We start from the raw sequence: 17014 nt of genomic DNA, 5'->3' as shown, positions 1-17014 counted from the left end.
GTTACAGCATAGCCAAGTTATGGACAGACATGCCCAGGGCACATGCACACAATAAACGTTTGGTGAAAAAACGAATGATGACTTCACCTTATATGAGAGATCAGTTCATTTCAGCCAAGAGAATAACCTAAACGGGGAAAATTTCAAAGCCAGGGATATGTCTCCTAAAAGCCCGTCGTCTTGTTGAATTTACTAACATCAGGCTCAGCTGCCAGAGAGAAAATCTGCACAAGCCCAGATACTTGATGAAGGGGATCCCTTGTATATCATTCACTCCATTAAAGATGATTTCATTTTAATCACTTTTAAATAGATCTGTGGCTTGTGGCTACACCAGCTTTCTCTTTGAGAAAGAGTCACCCGCAAAAATGGGCCAGGGCCTATTAATAACATTTAATAGTGCATCTATTGAAACTATCTATATAATCTAAATGCTTTATTTTTGCAGGTTTATTTGATTTTGATTTTTTCCCCTTCTCTTGTCTATTGTCACTCCTGGCCTATGAGCTCCTTGCTGGTAGCAACTGGGACTCTTTTCATCTCCATATCTAATTAATCCTTTAGTACACGGAGGCTGGGTGAAAGAGAAGTGTAACAGTGTTACAGAGCTGACAACGGAACTAAGAAGGGCCAGGTCACTGAAGTCCTGCCAGCTGTCTTAGGTTTGGAAATAAGGAAATGGCATCTGTAATCCTGAAAACAGGAAAATATATTTTCGAGAAGCTAGTACCAGGTAAGGACTAGTAAGCTTTCTGAGTGAGGACGTTCAGGGCCTTCAGGCCTGTCTGTAGGAAGCAGCTACTGACCCACAGTTGGACAGGCTGGGATCCCCTAGGTCAGGGCCTTTCCCTGCCTGAAGTACCCAGGACCCCTTTGCCTCTTACAGAAAATAAAATCCTGGTCATTAAGAGAGCTTGTGGGTTCAGAAAGGCAAGAATGGGGAAAAAGGACAGGAAAAGTCGACACTCCAGCCACTTTCTCCCTGTCACCTATGGCCTTCCATGCAGCCCCCTGCCCTCACCTACACCCAGTAGGCCGCTCTGGGATGAACAAGGATGATTTGCGGATCCTCTTTGTCAAGCCTGGTCCCACCCCGCCTCCATGAGACGTGTTCTTATGCAGACACCATTGGAACACACTTGAACGTACTCTACCCTGGAAGGCGGGTCCCTCTAGAGTTCAGTACCTGGCTGAACTGATGCCACTGAAGCAGATGGTGTGTAACCTCCTGGGAGGCCCAGGCCCATGTTGTCATCTTCGCATTCTCAGCACCTACAACAGTGACTGGCGACTAATATGTTCGTTAATCTCACCAACAAACAGAGCAGTAACTGTGAAGTTTTGGCACCTGAGGCATTTGTTACAAATGCACATTCTACCCCAGAGGTCTGATGGAGCAGGTCTGGGGCAGGGTTGGGAGCCTGTATCTTTTAACACTGTGGGTGGAGCTAAATCCTGATGGGGTGGGGTTGGTGGGCGATGTAGTGAGGGCCCACCTTTGCGATTCAAACCACAAGAACACAAACACTGACTAGGTACCTACTATGCACACTCTAAGGCACACTTCCGGGAGCAGACACGAGGCAGTTGTGTGTCTCATGGTCAAGAGGGAGGGACGGAGGAGGAAGTAATGATCCTTAATACAAATACAGGCTATAAACATGCGGTAGGACCACAAAGGAGGTGGGCTTAATCATGCCTGGGCCAAGTCCTTTTAAGGACAATTATAGAGGTGGCAACTCAGGAAGGCCTCGAAGGATGTGTGGTAGACAAAGGGGAGGAGGGCAACCCAAGCAGAAGGAACTTCACAAGACAAATCTCAGAGGCTGGCAAGTCCATGGTTTATCCAGCAGAAGGGCCAGGCGTTTGCTGTTGTTACCAGAGAGAATGGGCAGACTGAGCGGTATAATGGAGCTGGGGAGACACAGGTGATGAAGCTGAAAAGGAGGTGGGTTTCACATTAAAAACAGCAATACAGAAGTTTGTACCACAAAAGTCAATCAGACCTGCTGGTAAAGGTAGGGGTGCAGACCCACAATTGCACCTGGCTGGAGCACACAACCCCACAACAGAGGCACCCTAAGGTGGTGAGAGACACAGAGTCAAAATCCACTGCCGTGCCAGAGGAGAGGGGCAGGGGAGTTTTGGAACGACGAGACCAGGCGTAGTTTAGAAGGCTAACCTGTGAGCCCAGGTCGGGGAGGCTTGGGGAGGGACAAGCTTGGGAGCAGGAGGCTATAGAGTGTGACTGGGGCTGGAGGGGCCCAGGATGTGCAGCGGGAGGGACACAGAGAAGACGGGACGGCTTAGCCTTGGAGCAACGTCAAGTACAGAACTGGACGGGGAAGGGTATGTGAGAGAAGGGGATTCCAGGTAGGACGGTGGTGGTGTTGACCATAACAGGGTAGGTCGTGTGTGTCCAGAACACAGGAGAGAGGTCAGGGCTAGGATGCAGATTTGCAACTGATAATTAGAGTAAAATCAGCCGCCACAGGAGAAGGGAAAGTCACTGTGGGTAGAATTCAACAGCCCCCTAGATATTCAGTGTGGGCTGAGCTGTCCTAGGCTCTGATCTAGGAGCTGAGGACAGAGTGGTGGGGAAAAGAACCCTGGGAAGTGTCCATTCTGGTGAAGAGCAGACACACAAACAGTGTTAACCCTACAGAGACAATAAAGTAGGAGCAGGGCCTCGGGGAGCGTGTCAGGAGATGCGGGTCATTTTGTACCAGTGGTCAGGGAAGGCCTTGCTGAGAAGATGACATTCGAGCAGAGACTGGAAGTAAGGGAAGCGCAGACCTAGCAGATGATCGAGGGAAGAGCATCCCAGGAGGAAGGACCCCCCAGTGGCAAAGGCCCATGCTTAGGATGATGGAGAAACAGCAAGGGGTCCAGCAAGCTAGAAGGGCACGTGCAGTAGGGAGAGTGACAGAGAGACAGCAGGAGAAAGGTGTACCAGGCGGGACCAGGAAATGCTGCAGAGTCTCAAGGGCCATGATAAGCACTCTGGCTTTTGCTCGGAGAGGACCCGGGAGCAGAGAAGTGACACGTTTTAACTGTGGTATTTAAAGGGACCGCTTTGGCTGCTGTGATGGGAATGAACTGTATGGGGCAAGAGCAGAAGCAGGGAGAGCAGTTAGGATGCTCTTGCCTTCATCCAGGTCACAGATGTGGTGTGGTCCAGGGTCTGGGATGCGGGTGGTGAGAATACATTGGATTCTAGATGCATTTGAGGGTAGAATCAATAGCATTTGTTGTTAACGGATGTAGCAGGAGGAAGAAGGGTGGGGAAGGGGATGGAAAAGGGGGGGAGGTAAGGAGGAAGAGCAGGAGAATCACAGATGACTCCAAGATTTGGAGGGGGGCGACGAACAACTGGAAGGACGGAGTTGCTGTTAACTGCTCTGGTCTGAGATGACACAGACGAAGGAGACAAGATGGGGAGGGCAGCCGAGGAAGCGGTTTGGCACGTGTTGAGTAAGGATGTGTATTAGACATCCACATGGAGACGGAGAGGAGGAGTTGGATGCATGAGTGTAAGGTTTTGGGAATCACCAGTGCACAGATGGAGCTGAAAGCCTTGAGACTGGATGAGATCACTGGTGTGGGTGGGAACAAGAGAAGAGGCCTGAGCACTGAGCCCATGTATAAAACTTAGAGGAGAGGGGGGTCACCATGCGATGAAAACAAAGCAGTCAGAGGCACACAACCAAGAGTGGCCTCCAAGAATCAAGACAGGTCCGAGTTTTACATACCCAGAAAAGCGGAGGAAAACTCTTCACCCTATACCCCCAGCCAAAATTATCCCCCAAATGTTTGAATCCTTAGCCATAAAGTCTAATTAAAAAACAAAAAAACAGGGGCTTCCCTGGTGGCGCAGTGGTTGAGAATCTGCCTGCCAATGCAGGGGACACGGGTTCGAGCCCTGGTCCGGGAAGATCCCACATGCCGCAGAGCAACTAGGCCCGTGAGCCACAACTACTGAGCCTGCGCGTCTGGAGCCTGTGCTCCGCAACAAGAGAGGCCGCGACAGTGAGAGGCCCGCGCACCGCGATGAAGAGTGGCCCCAGCTCGCCGCAACTAGAGAAAGCCCTCGCACAGAAACGAAGACCCAACACAGCCAAAAATAAATAAATAAATAAATAAATGTATTTAAAAAAACAAAAGAAAACAAATAAAGACCTACTGGAGTTTACTACTGAAACTGCAAATAACTCTACTGGAGGGACTCTCAAATTCATGCATGATGGGAATAAATTAGGATGCTGGCTTCCTAACACTAAATTCAGACAAGTTGCTCTGGGGAACCACTGATGGGCAAATGGGTGGTAATTAGGGAGCACTGAATAATAATTTTAGTCGTTAGCATTTACTGTACACGTATTCTATGCTAGGACACTCGCTGGTGTTTTACATTCATAGCACTCATGTAGCCCTCAGAATATCCTATGATTATTTATCCCCATTTCACAAACCATGCAAGTGAGGCCTAGTGAGGCTAGATCATTTGTTCATCATCACAGAGAGTAGGCTGGAAGGCAGGACAGGCCAAGAGGTAGGTGCCAAAGACTTTCAAGTAGCAGGAGACCTTTGGATGGTGTGGTTCTCGAGACTGATGTCATCGGCGGCAGACATCAGCTACCTGAGGTGAAGGCTGCCCTTGGAGGGCTCTCCTGAGAGCCTTACCACCCTCTCTACAATCCTGTTTGTCTGGGGGAAAAGAAGATACAAGGGAACCTCTAGAACACAATGTGTTCACAACCCTGAGGGGAAGAGGGGCATCCTGCATCTCCAGGGAAGTGGAGCAATTTCAATAGTAGCGATGAGATGACTGATCAGGCAAAATGAATTCGTATGTGCAATGCTGGAACTAAATATCATTTCTAAATTAATACAGCCACTTCTGTTGAAGATTTGGACGTGGTGGCAGTAACATGTTTCATTTGATTACTGGCTTTCAGAGAACAAAAATGTGCAAACACACAGTAGAAAAGCTACAGTCTGTCTTCGTTGGGGTTACCATGGTCTTAACTTAAAAGATATTAGATAGTCTTTAAAAGTTGTGTTAAGCTACAAAGATATATTTACAACACAGGGAATAGAGTCAATATTTTAGAGTAACTATAAATGGAGTATAACCTTTAAAAATTATGAATCACTATATTGTACACTGTGTAACTTACATAATATTGTATACCAACTATGCTTCCAAAAAGAAAAAAGATACCAGATATTCTTTAAAAGTTGTGTTGCTATATAGTATTAGTATCTTAGGCCATTCTTAAAAATGTTGTGCCTGTAAGGAGACTAATCTTTGACCTGTTTATAAACACACTCCCTTGATACTGTTTCCAGCAGCCCACCGGTAGCCAATGGTCCAGAGGTCCAGATTTAACGCCTTGAAAACAGATACCAGGTAACAGCAATTACAACACACCTTTGAAAACAAAGACACACATGATTTCATTCTGCTACAATGTGCCAAAACCATTCTTGTTTTGACAGTAAAACGCTCTCTCAGCATCTCATAACGAAAGTGAAAATATTAGAAAAACAAAAACAAAAACGAGACTCACTGTATCTTCCCCACCCCCCAACTTCTCTGTGTCCCCGGAAAAGACAATGACTCCAAGTGTCAATTCTTGTAGATGGGTGCTAATTCCAACAGGAAGAAAGGAATGAGCTTGTCTCCCTAAGAAAAGATGAATATCACTTTTTAAAAATCTTGCAGGTATTTTACGCAAGGCTTTTAAAAACCAGACTGGCGTCTACTGAGTACATTTCACAGAAAACTGACACATCCATGCCTCCCTAACACTTAACCATACAGATACAGTGTCATCAAAACTTCCATAAGCTCTTGGGACAACCTTGAAGTGTCATCCTTGGGCACCGGCTGGGTGACAGATACTACGAAGGGACTTTGCAATTCATCCATTTATTCATTTGTCAAAAATTTCTTGCGCTCCTACTAGGTGCCAGGCACAAAGTTCCTGCTCACTGGCCCGTGACGACAGAGAGGGTAATGTTGAGGGGTTGAGACAGAAGGAAAAATAAACAGTTTTCTACACAACACAACTCGGTAGCATTATAAACTTTATGAAGAAAAACAGGGAGGACATGAGTGATGGGAGGGAGGAGGGGTGCTAATTTAGACGCGGCAGTCATGTAGGCATTTCTGAGAAGGTACCTGAGCTGTTCCCTGAGAAAGCTATAATTGTGCCCACTTGACCAACAAGGTGAGGCAAGGCTCACCACTGAATCCCCAGCGCCTAGCAGGCGTGTGGGTCCACAGTAAGTGCTCAAGAAATAGCTGCCCAGTGGATGAGAAAGAATTCAAAGGCAGCATCGGTGGGCGGGGGTAGGCGCCCGCTGTGCCATAGTAATACCACCTCCGCACACTTCCCAGGGGACTGGTCGACTTTCCCGAGCGCTGTCACAGCGAGGGTCGTGTCCCGAGTTCCCCCAGAGCCCCGTGAGGGGGGTGACCAGGACAGCATCACTCGCCCCACTTTACAGCGAGGACCGATCACCCCCGCCAGGCCCGGCATCTCCCACTGCCCAGCCAGGATACCCGCCCGCCGGCGTTTCTTCTTCGGAAGGAAAGAAAGAGGAAAAGTGCTGCCGAAACTTTGGGGACTGCGTGTTTTCTCTCCCGGCCGTGAGGCGAGGCCGCCCGACAGCCGCTCGCGCCGGCCCAAAACCCTCGGCTTCCGAGCCGGCTCTGCGCGAGCTCGCGCGGCGGGGCCGGCGCCCGGGGCCCGGGGCTGGGGGCCGGGCCGCCCGAGCGCACCCGGCCCGGGGCGGGGGAGGCGGGCCCCGAGACAAAGCGGCGGCGCAGGCCCGGCGGGCGCACGGCGGCGGTGGCGGCGGCGGCGGCGAGCCCCGCGCTCCCCTCACCTGTCGAGCCAGAAGGTCCAGGGCGAGTGCAGCGGAACCCCGCCCGGCTCGGGCCGCAGCTCCGAGAGCTGCTGCAGGCCCAGCGGCGGCGCGGTGGCGGCGGCGGCGGCGGCGGCGGCGGCGGCGGCGGCGGCGGCGCGGGGCCCCGGCGGTGCCCGGGCCCCGGCGGGGGGCGCGGCGGCCGGGGGCAACGCCATTTTCTCCGCCCCGCCTGCGAGGCCAGCGGACGCGCGGACCGCGGAGCGAGCGGCGGCTGAGTCACCCAGGCCCCCGCCCGCCCCGCCGCGGCCGCCCCGCCCCGCGCGCGCCCCGCCCCGGCCCGGCCCTTCGCCCGCCCGGCCTGGGAGCCGCGCCGCCGGGCCGCCCGGGCCCGGCCCGCCTGGGGCAGCCGAACAAAAGCACGGCCCACGCGAGTGGGGGACCGATTCGGCGCAGGCACCGACCCAGCGTGCGGGGACTGACGGACTCGCGGGTCTGGGGGAGGGCAGAGCAGCGGCGGGGACGGATTCCAGGCTACAGGGGTGGGGGGAACAGAGGAAGGGTCAAGCGGTGGGTTCTGCTGCCAGACAGGAGGTGAGCAAGATGTATGGGTGGCTACAGAACGATGGAGGGATGGATGGATGGATGGTCCAGTGGATGGAGTCTCAGACCCACATGGTGGGAGGGGAGGAGGGGTGGACAGACATACCAGCAGTCTGATGGATGGGTGGGAAAGCTGGCAGATGGTTGGAGGAGGGGTGGAGGGATGGAAGGGCAGATGGAAGCACAGTTGGATGTGAGAGACAGATGCCCAGGGAACCGCTGGCCAAATGAATAGAGACTGCAGTGCCCAAGAGTGCAGAAAGAAAGGGTCAGACAGACAACCAGGACCACTGACCGGGGGATGAAGTTGTTACAGGTCAGTTTTGCATGTTTCCTAACTCAGCTGATTTGAAGGAGCCACCAGGTGCCCAGAGTATGACCAACTTTAAATGAGGGTGCCCAAAATCAGCCCAAGGTCTCCACACTTGCCCCAAAGCACCCACAAGGAAGGAGGAGGAAACTGGGCATCAGGACCCCAGCCCTCCGCTTTCTGCACCTTTGAATACAGAGGAAGCCCCTAGGGCCATTAAGATTCCTGAGCCTCCTAGCACCACCCCTTGGCAAGTGTCTATCATTCTCTCTTTCAAAAGAAAAGGAGACGCATGAGGGCATGTGAACACACATGTCATAACTGGCATGGACATGGACACCCTCCTTAAACTTGAATTTCTGGATAGTGCCTCTCTGGCCTTTACCAGCTGTGGATGTAGAGTTCTGTCTCCTCAAAGATTTTCTCCGTGGCCTAGCATACATTCCGCTCTTAGCCTGAGCATCTCTGCGATGGACTAGAAGAGGAGCTACAAAACTAGATGGGTTCGGGGGTTTCACAGGCATGGTAAACACCTGTTATGAATCCCAGGGTAGGTGCCTTCCCTAAAAGGTATTCAAGTTCAGATAAAATGACCACAATGAAAACACAACCGCTGCTTTGCTATCCCTGCTTCGAACATAATTTTTATACAACGTATGATGCTGGAAGCAGTGACATATTTAAAGGCCCTTCCACCTCTGAGGTACAAGGGGCGCTTTCGGTTAGATGCATTTTGGGGGTTGGTTAATTTCTCCTTTTATTTTTTCCAGAAAATGCATATATGGCAGAGTTCAAGCTATTCTGAGCACTTTATCCTTATTAACTCATTTAATCCTCACAAAATCCAATGAGGAAGATACTATTGTTAGCACATTTAATAGATGAGAAGTGGAGAAGTTAAATTAACCCCAAGGTCACCCAGTTAGTGAGAGAGCCAGGATCTGAACATACGTATTCAGGCTCCAGAGTCTAGGCTTCTAACTGCCAGTCTCTACTGCCTCTCTAACTGGAAAACTAACAGGTCCACGTAGTAAAAATAAGAAAATGAATAGTAAGTCTCCTTCCCTCCCAAGGCTATCAATCTTCTTGCCCAGAGGAAACCACTGTTAACAGTCTCCTTCCAGAAAAGTGCAAGTATGCCTGTAAAGGCATATATCTACATATATAAACTGTATACCTACCTATATCTTTTACAAGGAAATAGAAGCATTTTATACCATTGCTGCACCTCCTTATCTTAATTGACATTATATATTTGAAGACTTTCATATCAAAACATATAAATCTACTTCATTTTAAGGACTGCAAAGTAATCCATTCTAAAGAAGTAATGTAATTTAATTCAATAGCCCTCAAGATTTATTTGGTTTGCAGTCATTTTCTTTGATAAATAATGCTACCATAAGCATTTTTATATTTAATGTCTTTCCTCATCTGCACAAGTTTATTTCAGAATAAGTTTGGAGAAGAAGAATTTTTGCCTGTGTCTAAAATTGCTAAATTACATTGCTAAATTACCATGCAAATGGTTACATACATTTATATATAATTGATTTATAAATAATGGCTGATTCTGAAATTTTATATTTACTTAGTGACATCTTTAATCTTTATATAAAATTCTAAGGCATTGGTAGAAAGGGAGTTTTTGCTTTCTGTTGATTAGAACTAGTCAAACTGTCAAGTTTAGCTTCTTCCTTATGTTCTGTGACAATACTCTCAGCAAGAAAGGGATATTTTAAAAGTTTTATCTGCAGTTTCTAAAAGAGAGTATGCACCACATGATAAATTACTTTCAGCATGTAGAACTAGGAACAGTCTGGCAATTTGTCTTTATTGAACATCAATTATGTACCTCCCTCTCTTTTTGCTTTGGCTTCCAGGATGCTCGAAATTACATCTGCTGTTCAATCACAACATCAATATTAACCAATGAAGAAGCATCACTATTTTTATGTTAATATATTCCTATTTTTATGTTAATGATCCAATTGCACGTGTGCATCTTATACCGTGAACCCCTCAAATCTATTTTGGAAGCAGGTAATATACAAAAAATATAAAATTTAAATCACCTTAAGATTAATAAAAGAAATCAGGCAACATGACTAAGGTGAGAAGCAAGGAGGGAACAATGGGCATTACTTTCGTTCCCTTCCCGTTTGAAACGTGTAAGAGACTTAACTCTTGTTATCACTCTTCAGAATCATCCTTAGAAGATAATAAATGAGGCAAATTCCCCTCATCTTTCCCACTTTGCAACTGGGCAGCAGGAATTCCAATAATTTCAGGGTAGAAAGGGAACTTGGAGATTACCTACGCACACCCATCGTATTACAAATGGAGAAACTGAGGCCCAGAGAGGTGAGGTGACTTACCCGAGGCCACAGCTCTAGGAAATAACACAGGCAGGACTAGAACGTGGGTAGCTTGAGATCCAGGCCAATGTGCTCTCCCACTGCATAACACGCAACTCAGACAGCTTGGGGCGGCAGGAGGGAGGAAGAGAAGGTGACCCCACAGCCCCTAGCAATGAAAGCAACAAAAAAAAAACTTGAGGCACTCATAAATAATTAAGCAATTAGCTGCAGCAGCTACTCCCCTCCCTTCCAGCATCCAGTCACCAAGGCAACTTGGGCAGGGTGCCTGCTGGTTGCCTAGTAACAGTGTGGTCTGCTCCCCTGACATGCTCCCTAGGCATCAAAAAGGATTTGAGAGCCGGGAAGAGCCTTAGACAGGGACCACTACTCCAACACCTTCATTTTCCCAATGGGTAAATGGAGGCCCAGAGAAGCCGAGTAACCTGCCCAAGGTCACACAGCTACTCAGAGGCACAGCCAGTCTCCATTCCTAAGTTGCTTTCCATTGCACTACGGCTGCCTCAGGGACACTGCAGATGGAGGAGAGGAGATCTCTCCACAGTTCCTAGAAGAACAAGAAAGTAAGATGGAGAGAGCAAGCAAGAAAGAGACAGAGACCTTCAGCTTTCATATGCAATTAACAGGAGCTGGTAATCCCATCGGCCCGACTTTCATCATCACCATGGCAACATGAGTGAGGTGGGTACTGGTTGCCTAGTAACAAGTGGTCCTCTGTCTTCCACTCACATCCGGCTCCCTGGGAGTCACGGGAACAGCAGAATGTTGGAGCTGGAAGGGAAGGCAGGGATCCGAACTCAGTCTCCTCCTTTGACTGAGGTTCGGGGCCACTGTACAAGGTGACACAGCCACAGAGCTAGCTAGTGACAGGGACTCGTTGGTCAGCCAGTCTTTCCTGAATTCACTCCATTTATTGCTGTCACAGCACTGTGGAAAGGGAAGCTTCACTCAGTAAAGACAAAACGTGGCAGGGGAATGGCACGTGGTCCCCAGGAGGTATTTCTACCGCTTGTCTAAACGGTGGCAATTCTGCACACGAGGCCTGGCACACAAGGGGCACTCCGCACAGTATGAAACACAGGGTCTCTAAAGTCAGAACACCTGAGTCAAAAGCCACTTCTCCCCAAACCTGGAAAGCTTCTTATCCCTCTGCACCTCTGTCTCCACATCTAAGAAATGGGCATCCTGATAGTCCCTCCCTCTCGAGATGTCATTAGGATTAAATGAGAAAACGTACACATCAAGTGCCTGGTATACAGTAAAGATGTAGTAAATGCTAAGTAGTCATTTATTCCACTTTCAGTAAATATTTGTTGCATGTCTGCTATGTAAATGCCACTGTTCTAGGCTCTTGAGATTCATTAGCGAGCAATACAGACAAAAGAAATCCCTATTTCAGGAAGCACACTCTCCAGTGGAATGAATATTTGATACACACACACACACACACACACACACACACACACACACACACACACACACACACAATACATATATCTATTTAAGTGTTTGTTGAATGGGTGGAGAAACTCATTGGCAATATGCTATGTTTATGTTCCTGGGCTCCTTCTCTAAGACTGAGAAGTTTCCTGTTTACAGGGTGTGATGCTATAAATATGCAGGCCTGTCTTGTATGTGGAAACTCCCGTCGTTTTCCTTTCTTTTAAAAGCTCGGAGGAAAAAGGAAGGCAGTGGCCACTAGATGGCAGACCTGTCTCCCCAGATACTGGGCCTGGAGGCACGGGCCAGGGGCACAGACCCTGACAGACATTTCCAGCAAAGGCAAGGGCTGCAGTTGGTCCGTCCCAGGGCAAGGCTAGGAGGGGTGGGGGAGACTAGAAATGCCTCTGGGACACTGGGGGTGTAAGGGGAGACTGCAGTGTGGTGTAAGAGTGATTGCTTTAGTGAGACTGAATCCTGCCTTAACCAAGACCTTGCCCCAGGTAAGCTGTGTGACCCGGGGAAGTTTTATTCACCTTGCTGAGCTCCAGATTTCTCCTGTGGAACAAAAATAACAAGAGCTCCCTCTTGTTGCTGCTTTGAGGCATGCATGAGAAAACATGTCTAAGGCACCTTGCAAGCTGCACATCGAAAAAGCTCAAGCAATGTTACAGAATCTAAAAGACCCCTGAAGGTCTGGTTCAGGGTTGCAAGTGGAAGAGAGAGGGGTAAGGGAAAGAGCACTTATTAAAGCCCTTGCGATGAGGAGATGGCGGTCCTCCCAGTCACTGGGCTTGGAAATTGTGGCATTGAGGTTCGGTTGTCCCACCTTCCACCTTCCTGTCCACCCATCAGCCCCAGAGTCCTTGCCCTGTTCTTCCTGCCCTTGCACTGGTCTTCCTCTTTACTCCCAGGGGTAGCACCCACTCCCGGGCCTCACCTGCTGAGGTCCAGCCAAGCACACTAGTCTCCCTGCTTCCGGCACCAGCCCCCCTCCAACCCGCTGTGGGACAGCAGCCTGAGCAATTGTCCCCAAACACCCATTTGACCATGTCTAAAGGGCTCCGCTGGCTTCTTACAGCTCTTGGGAGAAAGCTCAGACTCTTTCCGGTGGCCACCAGGGCTCAGCATCTTCTGGATCCTTCCTGCCTTTCCAAGTCCGTGGCAGCGTTGAGGCATCGGCCCCTGTTGGTTCCTCTCCTGAAAATCCAGCCCCTCTGTTCTGCACAGCTGCCCCTTCTCCCATGCAGGCCTCCTGGGCAGCCTCCTGCTCTACAGCAAGTCGCCTCCACCCCTGATCACTTCCTTCCCAGCACGTGTCCCAGCCGCACTGACCTAGCGCATCCCACACCAGAACATCCGGTCCCAGAGGGCCAGGCCCCTGTTCTGCTCTGCTGTGCCCACGGCCGGCCATGTGTATGACACATCACCAGGATCTGTTCAGTAAATGAACTGGGTATGCAACAGCTACTGATTGAAGGGAACAGTCTGTGCATTCATCTCCCAGTTTCTAGACTTTCCCCCGGGTCAGTGTATCCTTTGTGGGGATGGCACATTAGTCTTCCTAAAAAGCAACTCCTACTGTTGGGCATTTAAATTGTTACCAAGGTTTGTCTCCACTATGTGCCCTCCCCTCCCTGCAATAAATATACTCTGCAAACCACTGACTCCTTATCAAAGAGTAGTTACTAATGCTCCCCCAGGCCAATCAATCAACCAGAGAGCTGAGGATGACTCAGATAAGAAACTGGACCTGAAGAGGAAGGCCAGCAGGCTTCCACATGGTCTTTGGAAGTTTTTAAAGGAGAGGAAAAGATGGACAGTAGAGAGGCAAGGTGAGCTGCCCACACTTAACAGCTGGGTGATTTTGGAAAACTGAGTCAAGCCCTTTGCATCTCCTTTTTTCTCATTAGAACAGTGAGTGCCCCGCTAGTCCCTGCCTCACAGAGCTGTCTGGAGGCGAGGCTCTGCGAGAGCCCTTAAAATGCCCCCCGAGTGCTGGGCGCTGTTCCCTGATGACCGCTCCTGGCGGGGAGAGCCGCACACCTCCTGTGCTGGCTTGAACACGGGTGTGCTCCTTTGCACTCTGGAGAGTTAAGAGAAGAATGTGTAGAGCAACTGACTGTCCTGGTTTGCCTGAGACGGTCAGGACTGGGGCACGGAAAGTCCTGGAAAACCCCTCCTCGGTCCTCGGCAAACCGGGGCGGTTGCTCGTGCTAGGAGCACGTCCCCGGAGCACGGGCTGTTGCACGTGGCTTGCCACGTCCATCATGGAGGCCTCCAGTCCCCACAGCGGCTGAAAACTGCTGGTATAGTGGGAGTGTATTGCTGGTAGAGTGACCAGCAACCAGCCGGTCACTTCTTCACGGCTAAGAAGCTCACTGCTTTACGGATACGATTTCGTTTTGCGCTGTCAGTTAGGGCTCAGATATCACTAAGGGGAGCATTCTGCAAGCCAGTATTCTGAGGAAGGGCATCGTGCTTTCCCCAGCTTTATGTTTAGGCTTAAATAATCACATCATTCTATGGCTTAAGAAATCCTGATATAGAGCGTATCAACTTCCTCGGCAAACTATTAGGAGTTGACGAGCCATGTTACGAAATGACCACCTGTACCTTATTTTCCATATTAGCCTAAGTCCCTTGAGGGTGGGAAGCCTACTTTTGTGGTCTCCACAGAACAGATGGCTCGTGTAGCGGATACTCAATAAATATTGGGATGACGAATCCCTGTGTGATTAAAACATTCATGAAATGTTTTATCAGTCATTTACTTCTTAAGAGCTGAGTAGTCTAAAATTTGAGGAGCTATTATCAACTGATGGGCGATTAGAAAAGGAAAGTAAGCAATTTTTGAAATGAAACCACATTACTTGTTTTCTAAAAAAAAAAAAACCTGTAATTGTATAAAATTCTTAGAATAACTACCGTGTGCAAAGTGCTAAATTAGGAATCACGAAGATGCTTTCAAACAGCATTTTAGGCCAATGAAACCTTGCAGTCACTTAATCTCTTACCATCAGCAGGAACTGCATGCTCCCAATAAAGAAAGATATTGTCAGTTTTTTACTTCTTTCCTGTTGATTTTCATTTGTTACATATTCTGTAGATAATGTTAATTTGCACGTTATGGTATTTCTTTAAAAGTTTCTTGGTTTTTATGGTAAGATGGTGCCTTTTTCTGGGAAGCGAAGGATATGCACATATTATTTACACAAAGTGTGTTACAAAATGTGGTCCCTAGTGGGAGTTATGAGCAACATGGTAGCCCACAGATCACCTTGCACGTGTGTCTTATGTCATAAATATTTACTACGTTGACAATGATCTTGGAGATAATTAAGAATCATTTTTGTCCTTTCAAAACCTTCTAGATCCCTCAGAACTAAACTCTGAATTATCCTAACTTTGAGTTGATTCTCTCTCATTCCTAAAATACCCAAGGGTCATCTTTTATATTGTATGAAACATAATCTTGTCAATAAAATACAGTATCATTTCTTTCATATGTTGCAAAAGCATAGTCAATGATGCAAATAATCTCCTATCTTTCATTCTGAGGGAAAACCATTAATAAGACCATACTCTTTGCAAGAATCGAAATTTAGCAGTAAGAAGGCACAAACCATCCATAAAGGCAAGACATACATTAGCAGTAAGGAAACAAGCCTAATGATTATAATGTCCAGATGGAAATGAATAACTGAATCATTCTCTGTCAAATCAAATAGCATCTTAATAAGTTGTTGCATCATCTCTGTTGATTTAATTTAACTGGAAGAGAGGAGAAAATGATTATGACCTGCAAAAATATCTTCATTTCCCATGCTCATTAACATTTGCCCTGTGAATCCCCTTCCTTTTATTCTGAAGGTGAAGTTACCTCCAAAATGGTCTTTAGGTTTCTTTCCCTCAGAAGCAGCCCATATCAAAAAAAAAAAAATAGCCCCAAACTGGAATGAAATTATTGGAATTTAAAAAAATGGAACCCCAGTGTTTGGTCAAATCTTTTATCAAAGAAAGAATTCAAACACTTCTTTTGCAGGCAAGCTGGTAAGTACATGTTGTCATGGAAACAGGATGTATTCAAATTATACTAGGAATGACGTTCTTCATCTAACTAGGTGTTCATCTCCTCTAAATGGGGAGAAATTGTTGTAGCTGAAATCCATTATATTTCTTTCAAATCTGCATTAAAAACAATCATTCCCTTTATTTTATATAGAACTACAAAGACACAGAGCCTCACTCTCATAAAAGGGAGAATTAAAATTACTTTCAAAAGAACTGGGGCATAAATAAAAGGCATAAAATGAAAATGAATCCCATGATATAAATCTATTGACGCACAGTGAAGGGGTGAAGGATGGAAATCGGACAATATAATACCACCTTCATTAACAATAGGACATATTTTTCTTCTATAGCATTAGTGACTATTTTTTACAGAATGATCTAGGCCAGTTCTCTGGAAGTTGGGGTGATTTGTTAACAGGTTGTACTGTCACTGCTGCTGATTACAGCACAGGCCCTTGTTGACACGCATGTAAGAAAGACACAGAAGAAAGGCAAGGCTGCGATGAGCAGTCATTTCCCACTACTTAGTAAGGCAATCATCAAAAACACATGGTACAAGGTAATTTTGTGGGGAAAGATTCACAGCATGGAAGGCCCATGAAGTCACAGTACATCCAAGAGGTAGCTGGAAATTCTTTTTGGATCAAGATGTTCCTTTGGGAACATCTTGTAATTTTTTTCAGGTGAAGATAATTTCTCTACCTCCTTCCAAAAGATGAAAAAAAAGATTTTTCATGTTTTGCAGCCTAGAATGCTGAGGTCTCAACAAAGCCTTTGTCCAAGCACTTAAGACGATGATCATTCAAATTAAAATGCCAACAGTTCCAAAATATACAAAGAACTCTTAAAACTCAACAATAAGAGAATGAACAACCTGATTTAAAAATGGGCAAAGACCTGAACAGACAACTCACCAAAGAAAATATACAGATGGCAAATAAGCGTATGAAAATATGCTCAACATCACGTGTCATGAGGGAATTACGAATCAAAACAACAACAAGATACGAGTACACACTGATTAGAATGGCCAAAATCCAAAACACTGACAACACCAAATGCTGATGAAGATGTGGAGCAACAGGAACTCTCATTCATTGCTGGTGGGAATGCAAATGGTACAGCCATTTTGGAAGACAGTGGCGATTTCTTACAAAACTAAACGTACTCTTACCATACGATCCAGCAATCATATTATATGATATTTAGCCAAAGTATTGTAGTTGAAAATACGTTCACACAAAAATCTGCAGATAAACGTTTATAGCAACTTGATTCATAATTGCCAAAACCTGGAAGCACCCAAGATGTCCTTCAGCAGGTGAATGGA

At 47.3% G+C, this 17014-nt stretch overlaps 1 protein-coding gene across 6 annotated transcripts in view; it reads right to left on the bottom strand.

Moving 5' to 3' along the window:
• Window positions 1-17014, bottom strand: part of EIF4E3 (eukaryotic translation initiation factor 4E family member 3) — a 62533-nt gene that overhangs the window by 30729 nt on the left and 14790 nt on the right. For 3 of the 6 annotated variants that reach the window (XM_068558579.1, XM_068558581.1, XM_068558578.1), the window contains exon 2: window positions 10168-10315. The exons of 1 other annotated variant lie outside the window; for it this stretch is intronic. Coding sequence is in view for 1 of the 5 variants with exons in the window: in XM_068558576.1 (XP_068414677.1) it covers window positions 6898-7094 (197 nt within the window). In the remaining 4 variants the exon portion in view is untranslated. Of the gene's footprint in view, window positions 1-6897; window positions 7095-10167; window positions 10316-10767; window positions 10939-17014 lie in introns of those variants that run through there. 2 more of the 6 variants (XM_068558577.1, XM_068558576.1) reach the window with 2 other exon arrangements.

This window comes from Eschrichtius robustus, chromosome 12 (assembly GCF_028021215.1).
Source record: "Eschrichtius robustus isolate mEscRob2 chromosome 12, mEscRob2.pri, whole genome shotgun sequence".
Classification (NCBI taxonomy): domain Eukaryota; kingdom Metazoa; phylum Chordata; class Mammalia; order Artiodactyla; family Eschrichtiidae; genus Eschrichtius; species Eschrichtius robustus.
The sequence above is the reverse complement of the archived record's forward strand: the minus strand, read 5'-3'. Positions and strand labels throughout refer to the sequence as shown.